The sequence below is a fragment of the Schistocerca gregaria genome, chromosome 11 (assembly GCF_023897955.1).
Source record: "Schistocerca gregaria isolate iqSchGreg1 chromosome 11, iqSchGreg1.2, whole genome shotgun sequence".
Taxonomy (NCBI): domain Eukaryota; kingdom Metazoa; phylum Arthropoda; class Insecta; order Orthoptera; family Acrididae; genus Schistocerca; species Schistocerca gregaria.
The window spans coordinates 99,067,543-99,086,490 of NC_064930.1; the positions used below are offsets into that span (position 1 = coordinate 99,067,543).

The 18,948-nt window shown below is 44.7% G+C and overlaps 1 protein-coding gene across 1 annotated transcript in view; it reads right to left on the reverse strand.

Annotated features, from left to right (window-relative positions):
• Positions 1–494: 494 nt before the first annotated feature.
• Positions 495–18,948, reverse strand: part of LOC126295166 (ankyrin-3-like) — a 49,051-nt gene continuing 30,597 nt past the window's right edge. The window contains exons 2-3 of the mRNA XM_049987462.1: positions 7,841–8,414; positions 495–1,139 (exon numbers count right to left, since the gene is read on the reverse strand). Of these exons, the coding sequence (XP_049843419.1) occupies positions 653–1,139; positions 7,841–8,403 (1,050 nt within the window). The 5' untranslated portion in view covers positions 8,404–8,414 and the 3' untranslated portion in view covers positions 495–652. The remainder of the gene's footprint in view (positions 1,140–7,840; positions 8,415–18,948) is intronic.

Sequence of the window (18,948 nt, forward strand, 5' to 3'; positions counted from 1 at the left end):
GGGTAGATCACATAACTAATGAGGAAGTACTGAATAGAATTGGGGAGAAGAGGAGTTTCTGGGACAACTTGACAAGAAGAAGGGACCAGTTGGCAGGACATGTTCTGAGGCATCAAGCGATCACAAATTTTACATTGGAGAGCAGTGTGAAGGGTAAAAAATCGTAGAGGGAGATGGTTCAAATGGCTCTGAGCACTATGCGACTTAACTTCTGAGGTCATCAGTCGCCTAGAACTTAGAACTAATTAAACCTATCTAACCTAAGGACATCACACGACTCCATGCCCAAGGCAGTTCCGGACTGCGTGCCTAGAACCGCTAGACCACCGCGGCCGGCCCGTAGAGGGAGACCAAGAGATGAGTACACTAAGTAGATTCAGAAGGATGTAGGTCGGAGTAAGTGCTGGGAGATGCAGAAGCTTGCACAGGATAGAGTATCATGGAGAGCTGCATCAAACCAGTCTCAGGACTGAAGGCCACAACAACAACTTAAATTAGTTTACTCATATTTAATGTTGCTTTAATTCTGACACAAAATTTACATATAACTGCTTATATAAACTACAGTTAAAGCTTTATTGAAAAACATCAGAAAGAGCTGTTAAGGAACTGTTTAAATGTAAATACACAAACATTCGTTGGAACACAGGCTTTATGTCAACATCTCTATCAGCTGGTCCCTGTTGTTCCGCCTGGCGAGGTCCAGTGGGGTACTCCAGTTGTCAGCTCTGGCCCTCCTGTCAGCTCCCGCCTGCAGCAGCACAGCCACTATGTCTGCGTGGCCACGCTCCGCCGCATCGTGGAGCGGTGTCCTCCTCCACTGGTTCCTGGCGTTGGGGTCAGCCGCAGACGCCAGCAGCAGCCGCACCACAGCTGCGCGGCCACGGTAGGCGGCCGAGTGCAGAGGCGTGCACTGCATGCTGTCCCTGGCGTCCACCTCTGCCCCGGCCTCTACCAGACACCTCACTGCCTGCACCTGGCCCCTGGAAGCTGCCCAGTGCAGGGCTGTCATGTTGTAAAAGTCTACATCCCTCACTCCTACGTCCACCCCTGCTTTCAGCAGTGCACGCAGTTCCTCCTCTTCCCCCTGCTGAGCTAAATAGATCAGCTTCATGCCACACTCTTCCCCAGGAAGTCTCCTGTACGAAACATAAAAGTTCTCTCACTTCACTATGGACACACACATCTAATAGAGAAAACTATCTCACAAGAAAACCAAACATCTCTGAAAGCGCACCTCGTCAGAAACAAATCTAATATGTGTGATCTTAGGCTTTCCCGGCGAATAAAGGGCGGCATAGGATGTTAAACGGGCCGACTTGGAGCAGGAGAGGCACCACTGAACATTTTAATTTCCACTGTCTATACTCTTACAAGAAAATTCATAAAACTTTGTCAGCATGACCAGAAAGGTTTCAGAATTCACACTCTCAGCAGTGGAAGTTCGAAAACATACGAAATAATTTTTTTTACATGTAAAATTTCTTCATTTTTTTCACTTACTAATGGCAGCATTTGTTGCTGTAGGTACACTTTACTTCATACGTAAGAGAGAGTCTTCGATGAATTTTGCACAGCATACAAACCATACTTAAAGGCGTATGAAACTCTAGAATTTTCCAAATCTATTAAAAACTGTGGTAAAATATGAGGTAATTAACTATAAAATTTGTGTTTTTTCTAAAGATGAAGTTTAAAATATAACAGATTATTCGTTTTTTTCATAAATTAAATAAATTCTAGTGTTTCATACACCTGTGAGTATGGTATGTATGCTGTGCAAAATTCATCGAAGAATCTAACTTATGAAGAAAAGTGTACCTATACCAACAAATGCTGCCATTAGTAAATCAAAGAAAGCTTGAAATATCACATATAAAAAAATATTTTATTATGTTTTCGAACTTCCACTGCAATCGACGTGAATCCTGAATCCTTCCTGGTGATGCTTACAAAGTTTGATGAATTTATTTGTAAAAGTTTAGACACTGGAAATTAAAATTTCCTGTGATGCCTCTCCTGCTCCAAGTCGGTCCGTTTGACGTCATACCACACTTAACTATTTCTACTGTTCTCGGGTCTCCAACCGGGTGCAGTCGCTTTCACACCACGATATTTCGACAGCATTTCTTGCCGTCATCTTCAGGTAATACCTGCAGACTGAGCGTCTAAGCTGAATCTCCTCCACTTTATACCCTCATCGCTCCCCACCAGTGCCCATGCGGCGTTGCGTGGAGACGTGGTGGGGAATGTCGGGCTGCTGGTTGCGAACTCTGGACCATCAGATGTCCTGCGACCTTCGTCGGGCGCGGAAGTCGCTTTGGGTCGGCGCTGTGCCTTTACTTGGCTGAGTGCTGGGCCCCTGGCTTTGCTGAGGTTCAACCAGGCGTCTCTGTTGATCAGCCCATCAGCTACACGTATTTCAATCCCCTCCTTCAGAATACAGTCCCAAAAACGCGAGGCCTGCCGCAAAACCTCCGTTTCCGCGTACTCCATAGTATCTCCAGTAGCCATGTAATGTTCCGCAACGGCAGATTTTGTAGGCTGCTTCAGTGGGCTGCTTTCAGGCAGAATGCACAAGCCCAGCAGAGAGAGAACGAAGAGGACGAGAAAACAATAGCGTACCTGCCTTACGCCGGCAAAGTATCCACCAAAATCGGTAGAATTCTTGCTCGCTGTAACATGAAATGTGTCTTCCGCCCATCTCCGAAAACGTGTACCCCGCTAGGTCCAGTAAAAGATGACCTGGGGCTCTGCAAACCGGGTGTTTACTGTATTCCGTGTAATTGCGGTAAGGCATACATCGGGCAAACTGTACGGACAATCGATGAAAAATGCCAGGAACATAGAAGGGACACTGAACTTAAGCAGCCTACAAAATCTGCAGTTTCGGAACATTACATGGATACTGGAGATAATATGGAGTACGCGAAAACGGAGGTTTTACGGCAGGCTTCATATTTTTGGGACTGTGTTCTGAAGGAGGCGATTGAAATACGTGTAGCTGATGGGCTGATCAACAGAGACGCTGGGTTCAACCTCAGAAACGTTTCGAAAAAAAAAGCAGGAGCATGAGGACCACCTCCATAAATATGTGTTGGAAGTCAGTCAGATTCAGGCACACCATCGTCATGGGAAAAAATATGGAGTTGTGATAGCTTCTCCTACTTTTGATCCAGAAGTAGCAGCAATTATCAGTCTCTTTTTGGGTACCACAATTGAAGATGTGTTGGTTTTCATTGATGATGTTACAGATACTGCTGCATTCAGTGGCTTGTCAGATCCAATAAGCCTTTGTGTGGCTAACATGCTTTTAATAGGGGAAGCCATACGTATGTCATTCATCATGAGACCTTCAGTAAAGCCCAGGTGTTTCAGCAGTTGGTCACTGGACATCGCCAGCGTTGCCAAAAACAAACTAGCACACACTATCTTGTGTGAAAAGCTCAGTACTTTGACTCTGAAGCGTGGGTGTATTTTCAGACAGGATTTGCAGAGTCAGTTGTTGTACCTGTGTACCTACCCAGATTGCGGAGGCCAATAAGGTCGTCGCATAAAACAGGGCGCTAAATGTTTTCTTGCTCGTAATTCCCTCAGAAATGTCACAAAGCGTTTGAATTGAGAAACTGAGTGATTTAAAAGCAACTCTTAGAACGGCAGCACAAATGGAGGAAACAGATTTTGCCAAGAAGTAATAGGTACATAGCTGTGTATTCGCTTCAGAGATGAGACTAATAGGTGTGCACATAAGATCCATATGCAAACCAGTGTAAGCAACCAGTGCGTCACTCACGTGGCAAAGAGGGTCACCAAGCGCCTGTCAGAAAAAGAACAACGGGAAGCTCTACTAGGGGAAACAGTCAAACGAGAATGCTGCAACCATCAGAAAGCATTTGTGGTAGACCCTTACACTGCACAAGTAAGTGCACGGACGAAATGGTGCTTAGTGAGTGGTGTGGACTCAGCACTCAGCCAACTAAAAGCACAGCGCCGGCCCAAAGCGACTTCCGCGCCCGACGAAGGCCGCAGGACATCTGATGGTCCACGGTTCGCATCCAGCACACAGCGGCCCGTCCCACCCCACCACCACTCCAACACAGCGCCGAGTGCAGCATGACGCGGGGGAAGGGGTGGGGAGCGATCAGAGGATAAAGGGGAGGAGATTCAGCGGAAACACTCAGTCTGCAGGTATCATCTGAAGACGACAGCAAGGAACGCTGTCGAAATATCGTGGTTTATAAACGACTGCACCCGGCTGGAGACTCGAGAACAGAAGAAACAAATCTACTACTCTACTGCCCATTAAAATTGCTACACCAAGAAAAAATGCAGATGATAAACGGGTATTCATTGGACAAATATATTATGCTAGAACTGACATGTCATTACTTTTCACGAAATTTGGGTGCATATATCCTGAGAAATCAGTACCCACAACAACCACCTCTGGCAGTAATAACGGTCTTGATACACCTGGGCATTGAGTCAAAGAGAGCTTAGATGGCGTGTACAGGTACAACTGCCCATGCAGCTTCAACACGATACCACAGTTCATCAAGAATAGTGAGTGGCGTATTGTGACAAGCCAGTTGCTCGGCCACCATTGACCAGTCGTTTTCAATTGGTGAGAGATCTGGAGAACATGCTGGCCAGGGCAGCAATCGAACATTTTCCGTATCCAGAAAGGCCCGTACAGGACCTGCAACATGCGGTCATGCATTATCCTGCTGAAATGTAACGTCCAGTGTTCAAAGTGCCGTCAATGCGAAGAGGAGGTGACCAAGACATGTAACCAATTTCACCTCATACCAAATACTCCAGGTGATACGCCAATATGGCGATGACGAATACTCGTTTCCAATTTGCGTTTACTGCGATGTCACCAAAATGGATTAGACGATCGTGATGCTGTGAACAGAACATTCATGCAAAAAATTGACATTTTGCCATTCGTGCACCCAGGGGGGAGATAGGGGGGGGTCAGAGGTGGGGGGGGGGTGAGAGATGGGGGGGTGAGAGATGAGGGAGTTGATTGGGGGGGAGAGATGGGGGGAAAATTTTGTATAACATGTTTCCTCATCTTTTCTATCGAATGGCGAGACTGAAAACTTGAGTTTTCAACCACTCTGCATTATTTAACAATCACAGAGTTGTTTTGAACCCCACAGTGCTTTATCACGTGTGGCTGTAGTGAATGTGAAGTGCCTATGCCGTCCTCTGGTGTGTCTACTGGTTCACATGGCCCTACAGACTGACACAGATTACTAGCAATCATAATACTTCAGGATTAGGACAAACACAGTGCCGACAAATGTGAAAAACTAGTTAAAACATTCTTGGAGTGTGTATTAATCAAATCCTAGCATGTGGAATCCAAAACTGATATGGAGCAATCAGCAGTTATGTTGCCTCTTATACAGACTTGTGTGTGTGTGTGTGTGTGTGTGTGTGTGTGTGTGTGTGTGTGTGTGTGTGTGTGTGTGTGTGTGTGTGTGTGTGTGTGTGTGTTGTGTTTTCATGTTTACAGCTGTAGTATGTTAATGGACAGACAACTGGTAACGATCAACGACGTTTTATGACATTTAGCTTACCATGTACTCTTACTAGTTGCTCTTTAATTAGCAGCTGGCCCACTGTCGACACCACTCCCTGTAGCACGAACGCCCTGCTCCATTCCAACACAAGTTCTGGATGGTAGAGTTACTACAACTATACTTTCTGTGTATGTTGTGATATTTGTACAAATGCATCTGTGCCTCAGTGTTTCTGGCTTTTCAGAGGAGAGGCTTAAATTCTACTCTAAAATCAAGAGCTTGCCCATCAGCGTCCCCCACTAAAAAAGTAAATACATGACAATAAATATGGAGTGCCACTGTGCTGCCACATTTTTGTTGGGCGTTACAGCAGAACTAGCAATTCAGGTGCACCAGTGAACACAGCCTGTTGGCGCGAAGGGGTCAACATGCCGAGTGCAGCAACCGGTCTGTTAATACATCACAAAGTGGAGTAGGCCAGGCATTGCAACACTGAAAATTTATTGCTAAGATGGAGCCACTGTACAATGAGACAAGCAGTACCCACAGAGCCAGGCCACAGATTTTTTTTTTGTTCTGAATGCAAGTGGAAACAACATGTCAGTGTAGCAAGTAGGCTGCAAGCCAGTATAAGTATCCATTAATTTTAGCTCAGGCATCTGCAGTCAGTCAGCACCTGCAGGAATGAGAGGGCTATGCCAGGCAACCAAGCAGTATGGGACAGCTTGCATGCATCCCAAGTTTGGACCTCCACCACCACACCATCTTCTGGTGCCAAGATGATGACCTTGTACTAAGAGCTTCCTCATTCTTGTCACTGTGGACAACAACAAAGTCAGGGCGATTCGACTGCTCACCATTCCATGTTTGTGTAAGTGTTTGGATGCTATGTGCTGTCAGTTACAGCGGCGATATCCACCACGTGAATCTGCCATCCCCTGCGAGCACCCCTACAGACATCCACACTGCTGGCTCCATCTGGGAGTGGCTGTGGTGCACCAACAGGGTAACACGCTGCTGCATAAATTCCTGCAGCCACCATTCTTGGCATCAATCTCACGGTCTGCTGGCAGTCAGTTCACTGCCACCAGGCCATAAGATGCCTTCCTCACCACATGCTGTGAGGACTTGTGGCCATTGCCAGCACCAGGATGCTACGACTGAAGCTGCGGGAGGTTTAATAAAATGCTTTTACTTTCGATGCAGTTTGTCTGTGCAGCCATGGGCCTGTACCTGGGTGACAACCCACCTCCCTAACTCAACCTTGCACAGATGTGGCCCTGTACCCTGAGTACCTCTCAGTCTCTGTCGGAAGAGTGTAGGTCCACGCAGCAGGAGGTCATAATTGCAGCTCTCAATGCTATTAAACATTTGGGTGAATGAACGAACCATGATTTTTACTTTCGTGAACAGAGGAGTGGGGCTAGGCACAATATTCGTCGCTCAGGTCTTCCCAGTGTAATTTGTTTGGTCATCCTGCCCCATGTGCCCAGTGGCAGTAGTGTATTTTATTTGTGATGGCTACTGACTAAATAATCCACATGACCAGAGAGCTCATGATGAGGCTCAGAGTGTAAGACAATGTCTTGTAATTGTGTGTATGTGAGCTAGAGTAATCTGATACTTCGGTCTACCTTTTTGTGTATTAGGGATTAAGGTTCTATAACGGAGTTCCATAACGGAGTTCCGTAACGGAGTTCCACAATGGAGTTTTGTGTAGCAGGATACGATGCAGCGTTTACTTAATGAGGTAGCACATTTAATGGAAGATTATTCAAATGGTTCAAATGGCTCTGAGCACTATGGGACTCAACTTCTGAGGTCATTAGTCCCCTAACACTTAGAACTAGTTAAACCTAACTACCTAAAGACATCACACACATCCACTCCCGAGGCAGAATTCGAACCTGCGACCATAGGAGTCTTGCGGTTCCAGATTACAGCGCCCAGAAGCGCACAGACACTGCGGCTGGCTGGAAGATGAGATGGTATGTCAGATCAGTTATGAAAACTTGGCTCTTCCATGATTTTTTGCTAGCCAACTTACCTGCTTATAAACACAGTTCAATTTAGAGATGCATCATGAATAGGCAATGAAAGCATTGTGAGCTACTAGTGAATGGTTTTTGTAGTCAGCAATGAAGGTGTATCTCCTAGCACAATGCATCTGAAGCAACTCAGTGGCAAACATTGTCAGCCTGAAATAAAAACACACACACACACACACACACACACACACACACACACACACACACACACACACACACACACACTTGGAAAAGACAAGTGTCTCGTCTTGTGCTTACCTGGTGTCTGCAGGTGGCTGACCAAGCAGGCGACTGACTTCGACCACATCTTTGGGCAGGATGTGGACCGCCTCAGCCCAACCCTGAGTGGCCAGCACTTGCTGGTTGGCCTTTATAAAGGCGACAGCAGCCTCCATGAGGCTGGCACAGGAGTACCTCAACGCAAGCACTGCCGTGGCCGCCGCGTTGTCCACTGACAGCTGAGATGCCAGCTGCTGCTCACACAGAGCTTTCAACCCCGACACGCCATATTTATCTGCAGCTGCCAGCAGCTCGGGCGTGATGCTGGGCTGGTGGGTGGCCTGAAGGGAATACATGTAGCCGAGCAACTCGCGCAGCACCGGGCCCTCCACATCGGTGATGGTGACGTGCCCACTGCTGGCCTCCAGTGTATCGTGCCGGAACATGCCGGCAAACACGGGGCTCCTGTCTGCCAGGATGGCCCTGTGCACCACCAGCCGTGTGTTGCCGGCCACCAGTGTCACCATAGCGCCATCACCTGCATCTAGGAGGGCGCCCACGTTCACAGCTGCAGTCTCCTGCTTGTCCCTGGTGGCTGCCATCGCGGATGATTCTGAAACACGGTGTCACTGAATAGTCCTCTGCCCTCACACGGGACCCTCAGTACTTGTGTACTCTGAGGATAGCGATATCCACACACACAGCACACAATAGTATCGCATACGCATGGTACAAAAGGGCAGTGCATTGCCGGAGCTGTCATTTGTGCTCAGGTGATTCACGTGAAAAGTTTCCAATGTGATTACGGTCACACGACAGGCATTAACAGACGTCGGATGTGGAAAAGTACTTGCAGGCAGACACAAGAGACTTTCCATTTCAGAACGTTAAGGAATCCAATATTGCAACATCATGTCAAGAGAGTGCCAAGAATCACAAATTTCAGGCAATACCTCTCATTACAGACAACGCAGTGGTCAACATCCTTTACCAAACGACCGAGTGGAACAGCATTTGCTGAGACTTGTCAATGCCAACAGAAAGGAACACTGCAAGAAATAACTGCACAAATCAATTTGGGACATATGGTGAATCAATCCATTACACAATGTAGTGAAATTTGACGTTAATGGGGTATGGCAGCAAGCGACCGATGTGGGTGCCTTTGCTAGTAGCATGGTATCGCCTGCAGCGCCTCGCCTGGGCTTGTGATCATATCAGTTGGATCCTAGATGTCCAGAAAACGGTGGCTTTGGAAGATGAGCCCCAATTTTGATTGTTAAGATCTGATGGGAGCCTTCGAGTGTCATGCAGATTCAATGAACTCATTACACCCAAGCTGTCAAAGAGGCACTGTTCAAGGCGATAGTAGCTCCATAATCGTGTGGGTTGTGTTTACTTTGGAAGGATTGAGTCCCGTTGTCCCAATCAATTACTGACTGGAAAATATTATGTTCGGCTACTTCAAGAACGAAACTTCCTGGCAGATTAAATCTGTGTCCCGGACTGAGACTCGAGCTCGGGTCCTTTGCCTTTTGCGGGCAAGTGCTCTACCATCTGAGCTACCCAAGCACGACTCACGCCCCGTCCTCACAGCTTTACTTCCACCAGTACCTCGTCTCCTACTTTCCAAACTTCACAGAAGCTCTCCTGCGGACCTTCCTGAACTAGAACTCATGGAAAAAAGGGAAATGGCTTAGCCACAGGCTGGGGGATGTTCCCAGAATGAGAAAGCCGAAGGTCCTGAGTTCGACTCTCGGTTCGGCACACAGTTTTAATCTGCCAGGAAGTTTCATATCAGCGCACACTCTGCTGCAGAGTGAAAATCTCGTTCTGGATACATCGAGAACATTTGTAGCCATTCGTGAACTATGTTCCCAAGCACCATACCACAATTATTCGTGATTGGATTGAAGAACATTCTGGACAACTAGCATGATAGTTTGGCCACCCAGATCGCCAGACATGAATCCATCAAAAATTTATGGGACATAATGGAGAGGTCAGTTTGTGCACAAAATTCTGCACCGGCAATACTTTCACAGTTACGCATGGCTATAGAGCTGGCACGACTCAATACTTGTGTAGGCGACTTCTGACAACTTGTTGAGTCAATGCCACGTCGAGTTTCTGCACAACGCAGGACGAAAGGTGACCGAACATGATACTAGGAGGTACCCCATGACTTATCATCTCAGTGTAAAGGCACAAGCTAAGCTGTGTAACGGTACAGTTCGTAAATGTTGTGCATCACAAGCCATTATGGTATCCTTGCTCGTTACAACAGGTGCAGCGAGCGAATAGATGTAGAGCTTCAACAGTACATTATGAAAGACCATTATTTTACTCACATCCACATGAAGGGTGGAAACATTCTGTAATTTCTCCTTACAATGCTGGTCAAACGATCATAACGCCTTTCAAAATAGTGATGTAGTGCACAACAAACAAGGGCAAAGGAAATGCAGTAGCCGGCCGCGGTGGTCTCGCGGTTCTAGGCGCGCAGTGCGGAACCGTGCGACCGCTACGGTCGCAGGTTCGAATCCTGTTGCGGGCATGGATGTGTGTGATGTCCTTAGGTTAGTTAGGTTTAAGTAGTTCTAAGTTCTAGGGGACTGATGACCACAGCAGTTGAATCCCATAGTGCTCAGAGCCATTTGAACCATTTTTGAAATGCAGTGACATTTTACTGAGTGACTTACCCTCCTAATCTCCCAGGTATTCAGGAAAACGATATATTACAGGAAACTAAATTACTCTCTTTTAATAACTAGATCTGTGTGTTGTCATGCAGCAATTGGTTCACATAATCAACTGATCATCTGCTACCAAAGTGTGGGGCGTACCATTAGTCAACTCAGGGAAACTGCCACTGTGACTGCAACATCTCAACCAACATGGCATACTCCAATAGGACAACGCCTAACTTTGCATAGCAAGCAATGTTCAGGCAGTAATAGTGAATATGCCATCCCTTCATCTAATGTGCTATCGTCTTGAAACTGACCTCACTATATCACTGCATTGGAGATGATGATGATGATGACAAAACAGTTCTCACTGATTGTACTTCCTCATTACTGGGTCTAAGTTGGGCTCGAAAAACTCTTAATTACAGTTTGTACAACGAGAGAGGGCAATCAGTCTTCGTTTATTGCTCATTCAGCTACAAGGAACTTCAAAACAAAAATAAACCACGGTACAGTGCCTCAAAATATGTGGTACTCATAGAATGACCACTCAACATATTCACTACATTACGACAGCACGTACGAAAAAAAAATGAAGTCCCATGCTTCTTTACAGAGCACAGGGGAACGATGCGGGAGACCCTCACCGCCTTACTAGGCAAGGTCCTAGTGGAGGTGGTTTGCCGTTGCCTTTCTCCGACCGTAATGGGGATGAATGATGATGATGACGACACAACAACACCCAGTCATCAAAAGGCAGGTGAAAATCCCAGACCCCACCAGATATCGAACCCGGGACCCCGTGCTCGGGAAGTGAGAACTCTACCGCGAGACCACGAGAGGCGGATGACAGCACCTACAGAAACCTATAAAACAATTCTTTGTTTAACATTGATGTTTATAGCAACTTTTAAATACTAATACTGAATACCTATTTTTTTATGTTCATAGTGCACAGACTTTCCAGTTAAGGATTGCATTATGGCAGTCCATCACATCTCTTCACATACACTCCTGGAAATTGAAATAAGAACACCGTGAATTCATTGTCCCAGGAAGGGGAAACTTTAGTGGCACATTCCTGGGGTCAGATACATCACATGATCACACTGACAGAACCACAGGCACATAGACACTGGCAACAGAGCATGCACAATGTCGGCACTAGTACAGTGTATATCCACCTTTCGGAGCAATGCAGGCTGCTATTCTCCCATGGAGACGATCAAAGAGATGCTGGATGTAGTCCTGTGGAACGGCTTGCCATGCCATTTCCACCTGGCGCCTCAGTTGGACCAGCGTTCGTGCTGGAAGTGCAGACCGCGTGAGACGACGCTTCATCCAGTCCCAAACATGCTCAATGGGGGACAGATCCGGAGATCTTGCTGGCCAGGGTAGTTGACTTACACCTTCTAGAGCACGTTGGGTGGCACGGAATACATGCGGACGTGCATTGTCCTGTTGGAACAGCAAGTTCCCTTGCCGGTCTAGGAATGGTAGAATGATGGGTTCGATGACGGTTTGGATGTACCGTGCACTATTCAGTGTCCCCTCGACGATCACCAGAGGTGTACGGCCAGTGTAGGAGATCGCTCCCCACACCATGATGCCGGGTGTTGGCCCTGTGTGCCTCGGTCGTATGCAGTCCTGATTGTGGCGCTCACCTGCACGGCGCCAAAGAGGCATACGACCATCAATGGCACCAAGGCAGAAGCGACTCTCATCGCTGAAGACGACACGTCTCCATTCGTCCTTCCATTCACGCCTGTCGCGACACCACTGGAGGCGGGCTGCACGGTGTTGGGGCGTGAGCAGAAGACGGCCTAACGGTGTGCGGGACCGTAGCCCAGCTTCATGGAGACGGTTACGAATGGTCCTCGCCGATACCCCAGGCGCAACAGTGTCCCTAATTTGCTGGGAAGTGGCGGTGCGGTCCCCTACAGCACTGCGTAGGATCCTACGGTCTTGGCGTGCATCCGTGCATCGCTGCGGTCCGGTCCCAGGTCGACGGGCACGTGCACCTTCCGCCGACCACTGGCGACAACATCGATGTACTGTGGAGAGCTCACGCCCCACGTGTTGAGCAATTCGGCGGTACGTCCACCCGGCCTCCCGCATGCCCACTATATGCCCTCGCTCAAAGTCCGTCAACTGCACATACGGTTCACGTCCACGCTGTCGCAGCATGCTAGCAGTGTTAAGGACTGCGATGGAGCTCCGTATGCCACGGCAAACTGGCTGACACTGACGGCAGCGGTGCACAAATGCTGCGCAGCTAGCGCCATTCGACGGCCAACACCGCGGTTCCTGGTGTGTCCGCTGTGCCGTGCGTGTGATCATTGCTTGTACAGCCCTCTCGCAGTGTCCGGAGCAAGTATGGTGGGTGTGACACACCGGTGTCAATGTGTTCTTTTTTCCATTTCCAGGAGTGTATCATTGTGAAATATATTTTTAGGGTTCCTTACCTTAATTGGTAAAAACGGAAACACTATAGAACCACCTTTTTCTCTGTCTATGTGCCCGTTCGTTACGACTCCTTTTTCTCAGGAACGAGTAGAAGTATCAAACTGAAGTTTATGTAAAGTACTAAGATGTATGGTGCTTTGGTGGTGTAAAAAGTCGAAGCTTCTAGATCAATGCAATCAATAGGTATGGTCACACAAACTCCCACATTAAAACCTCTTGAAGAAATATTTCTACATATGTCGGACCTGGTGGGATAGCGGGAAAGCATATACTTGCAAACCGGAAAGTCATGGGATCGAATATCAGTAATACCATGAATATTTCAGGCTTTGTTTTACCTACCCTTCTCCTCTCAACGTTGTGAGGAGTCTCCAGAAACAACACATGGTTCGGATTTCACATTAAAGTGTAGATACCATTTCCCCGGCCGTGTAATCAGCATAGATGAGGGATACACAAGTCACTGAGGGGGTGTCCAATAGGCAGACCTGCACCAGGCGATTGAGCCACACCAAATAATAATAATAATAATAATAATAATAAACCCGTGGAGGCCCAGGAAAAAAATAGTCCTCCGTTATGATCTGCCAGTCGTAAAGGAGACGAAAAGAAGAAACCACTAACAGGGCTAACCCCCCTTTTAGTGTGATTAGTTGGTTCAGGACAGAAATAAAGACAAGCGCCGTCATGGTTGGGGACGACACTTGAACCCTATGCCCGTCCACAATGGTAACGACACTGCTAGCCACACGGAAAATGATTTAAATCCAAATAGAGGTGTTTTGCAGGATATGCTTCCTGCAACCACCCTAGAAGGAAAACAAAGACAGAGGATGAGATGGTCAGATGAAGCTAATCGACACCTCATGTTCTGTTATTACCAAGCAACAAACCTAGGAACCAACACAACTGGATACAGATCACAAGTATACACAACATTTATTACCAGATACCCTGAATCAAAATTTTTAACAGAACAACGACTAGCTGATCATATCCGTGTAATAATAAAAAATAACAGGATACTCCAGTCAGAATTAGAAAACATCAAACAACAAGCACAACAAATACTAGAACAAAATAATGTACAATCAGAAGAAGAAAATACAGTAATGGACTCAAACATCCCAGAGCAAACAAACAAAGAACAACATGCCTCAATTAAACAATCAGAGGAATACGAAATCTTAAGACAGCCTCCAGAACAAGCACAAATAGAACACGAAGTGACACACATGTTAGATATAGAAGAAAAATTTCAGCTAACATATATAGAATGCAAAGACACAAATATCGACATTAGACCATTCTTGCATAGACCGCCAAATAACCCACAAGTCGAAACATCAATAAAAACTATCAACACAGTCATGCACAACAAAATAAATGATAACACAACTATGGAAGAGTTACAACAACTGGTTTATATAGGAGCACTCAATTCACTAAATACACACACTAGGCAGAGATCAGAACCAACCAACACACAGAAGAAACCCACAAAACCAACATGGCAACACAGGCTACAGATCAGAATAGAAAAACTAAGAAAAGACATCGGACAGCTAACACAATTTATGAGAAATGAAATGCCAGAAAAAAAAACGAAAAAGGTTAGGTAATATCTCACAACAAGAAGCGATAGAGCAAATTGGATGAAAAGAAGCAGAAATTACAAGCATTGGCCAAACGACTTAGAAGACACAAAAAAGTGAAAATAGAAGGAAACAAAATCAAACATTCAACACAAACCGAAAAAATTTTACTGGACAATAGATAACACACACATTAAAATAGACAATCCACCAAACATAACAGACATGTAACACTCCTGGAACAACGTATGGTCAAACCCGGTACAACATAACAGGCATGCACAGTGGATACAAGCAGAAACAGACACATACAAGATGATACCACAAATGCCTGAAGTGATAATTTTGCAACATGAAGTCACCCGAGCAATTAATTCTACTCACAACTGGAAAGCCCCTGGAAAAGATAAAATAGCAAATTTCTGGCTAAAACAGTTCACCTCAACACATTCACATCTAACTAAATTATTTAAGTTACATTGCAGTCCCATACACATTCGCTGATGCACTTACACATGGAATAACTTATCCGAAACCTAAAGATCAAGCAGACACAGAAAACCCAGCAAAATATCGCCCCATAACATGCCTACTAACAATATACAAAATATTAACTTGAGCCATTACACAGAAATTAATTACACATACAACACAGAACAAAATTATAAATGAAGAAAAAAAGTCTGTTGCAAAGGAGCACGAGGATGTAGAGAGCAACTGATAATAGATGCAGAGGTGACATATCAAGCTAAAACTAAACAAAGGTCGCTACACTACGCATACATTGATTACCAAAAAGCTTTTGATAGTGTATCCCACTCATGGTTACTATGAATATTGGAAATATACAAAGTGGATCCTAAATTGATACAGTTCCTAAACAAAGTAATGAAAAATTGGAAAACCACACTTAATATCCAGACAAATTCAAATAATATCACATCACAGCCAATACAGATTAAGTGTGGAATATACCAACGAGACTCATTAAGTCCTTTCTGGTTCTGCCTTGCTCTGAACCCACTGTCCAAAATGCTAAAAAATACAAATTATGGATACAATATTACTGGAACATACCCACACAAAATCACACATTTGCTATACATGGATGATCTAAAACTACTGGCAGCAACAAATCAACAACTCAACCAATTACTAAAGATAACAGAAGTATTCAGCAATGATATAAATATGGCTTTTGGAACAGACAAATGTAAGAAAAATAGCATAGTCAAGGGAAAACACACTAAACAAGAAGATTACATATTGGATAACCACAGCGACAGCATAGACCCAATGGAAAAAACAGATGCCTATAAATATCTAGGATACAGACGAAAAATAGGAATAGATAATACAAATATTAAAGAAGAACTAAGAGAAAAATATAGACGACTAACGAAAATACTGAAAACAGAATTGACAGCAAGAAGCAAGACAAAAGCTATAAATACTTATACTACACCAATATTTACCTACTCATTTGGAGTACTGAAATGGAGTAACAGGGAACTAGAAGCACTCAATACACTTACACGATCACAATGGCACAAATATAGAATACATCACATACATTCAGCAACAGAAAGATTCGCATTAAGCAGAAAGTAAGGAGGAAGGGGATTTATCGACATAAAAATTCTACATTATGGACAGGTAGACAATTTAAGAAAATTCTTTCTAGAACGAGCAGAAACTAGCAAAATACACAAAGCAATCACTCATATAAATACATCGGCTACACCATTGCAATTTCATAACCACTTCTACAACCCTTTAGATCACATAACATCAACAGATACGAAGGAAGTAAATTGGAAAAAGAAAACATTACATGGCAAGCACCCGTATCATCTAACACAACCACACATCGATCAAGACACATCCAATACATGGCTAAGAAAAGGTAATATATACAGTGAGACGGAAGGATTCACAATTGCAATACAGGATCAAACAATAAACACCAGATATTGCAGCAAGCACATTATTAAAGATACCAGTACAACAACAGATAAATGCAGACTTTGCAAACAACAAATAGAAACAGTAAACCACATCACAAGCGGATGTACAATACTAGCAAATACAGAATACCCCAGAAGATATGACAATGTAGCAAAAATAATAATGTATCAACAACTTGCCAAACAACATAAACTAATAAAACACGTTCCCACATACAAGTATGCACCACAAAATGTACTGGAGAATGATGAATACAAATTATTCTGGAACAGAACTATTATAACAGATAAAACAACACCACATAACAAACCTAACATCATACTCACTAATAAAAAGAAAAAATTAACAACTAATCGAAATATCCATACCCAATACAACAAATATACACAAGAAAACAGGGGAAAAAATTAAAAATACATCCTCAGCGAGGAAGACAAGGACATGTGGCATCAGGATAAAGTTGACATACCAATTATACTATCAACTACAGGAGTCATACCACACAATATCCACAAGTACATCAACGCAGTGCAGTTACGTCCAAACGTATATATACAACTACAGAACCTATAATTATTGATACATTTTCAGTTACCCGAAAGTTCCTAAATACAATGTAACATATACCGTACAGTTAAAAGGAAGTCACGCTAGATCAAGGTCCGCGTCACTTTCCATTTTTAACCAGACATAACGTCTGAGAAAGGAAACAAATAATAATAATAATAATAATAATAATAATAATAATAATAATAATAATAATAATAATCTACATCTACATTTATACTCCGCAAGCCACCCAACGGTGTGTGGCGGAGGGCACTTTACGTGCCACTATCATTACCTCACTTTTTTGTTCCAGTCGCGTATGGTTCGCGGGAAGAACGACTACCGGAAAGCCTCTGTGCGCGCTCGAATCTCTCTAATTTTACATTCGTGATCTCCTCGGGTGGTGTAAGTAGAGGGAAGCAATATATTCGATACCTCATCCAGAAACGCATCCTCTCGAAACCTGGCCAGCAAGCTACACCGCGATGCAGAGCGCCTCTCTTGCAGAGTCTGCCGCTTGAGTTTCCTAAATATCTCCGTAACGCTGTCACGGTTACCAAATAACCCTGTGACGAAACGCGCCGCTCTTCTTTGGATCTTCTCTATTTCCTCCGTCAACCCGACCTGGTACGGATCCCACACTGATGAGCAATACTCGAGTATAGGTCGAACGAGTGTTTTGTAAGCCACCTCCTTTGTTGATGGACTACATTTTCTAAGGACTCTCCCAATGAATCTCAACCTGGTACCTGCCTTACCAACAATTAATTTTATATGATCATTCCACTTCAAATCGTTCCGCACGCATACTCCCAGATATTTTACAGAAGTAACTGCTACCAGTGTTTGTTCCACTATCATATAATTATACAATAAAGGATCCTTCTTTCTATGTATTCGCAATACATTACATTTGTCTGTTTAAGGGTCAGTTGCCATTCCCTGCACCAAGTGCCTATCCGCTGCAGATCTTCCTGCATTTCGCTGCAATTTTCTAATGCTGCAACTTCTCTGTACACTACAGCATCATCCACGAAAAGCCACATGGAACTTCCGACACTATCTACTAGGTCATTTATATATACTGTGAAAAGCAATGGTCTCATAACACTCCACTGTGGCACGCCAGAGGTTACTTTAACGTCTGTAAACGTCTCTCCATTGATAACAACATGCTGTGTTCTGTTTGGAAAAAACTCTTCGATCCAGCCACACAGCTGGTCTGATATTCCGTAGGCTCTTACTTTGTTTATCAGGCGACAGTGCGGAACTGTATCGAACGCCTTCCGGAAGTCAAGGAAAATAGCACCTACCTGGGAACCTGTATCTAATATTTTCTGGGTCTCATGAACAAATAAAGCGAGTTGGGTCTCACACGATCGCTGTTTCCGGAATCCATGTTGATTCCTACAGAGTAGATTCTGGGTTTCCAAAAACGACATGATACTCTAGCAAAAAACATGTTATAAAATTCTACAACAGATCGACGTCAAAGATATAGGTCTATAGTTTTGCGCATCTGCTCGACGACCCTTCTTGAAGACTGGGACTACCTGTGCTCTTTTCCAATCATTTGGAACCTTCCGTTCCTCTAGAGACTTGCGGTACACAGCTGTTAGAAGGGGGGCAAGTTCTTTTGCGTACTCTGTGTAAAAACGAATTGGTATCCCTTCAGGTCCAGTGGGCTTTCCTCTGTTGACTGATTCCAGTTGCTTTTCTATTCCTTGGACACTTATTTCGATGTCAGCCATTTTTTCGTTTGTGCGAGGATTTAGAGAAGGAACTGCAGTGCGGTCTTCCTCTGTGAAACAGCTTTGGAAAAAGGTGTTTAGTATTTCAGCTTTAGGCGTGTCATCCTTTGCTTCAATGCCATCATCAT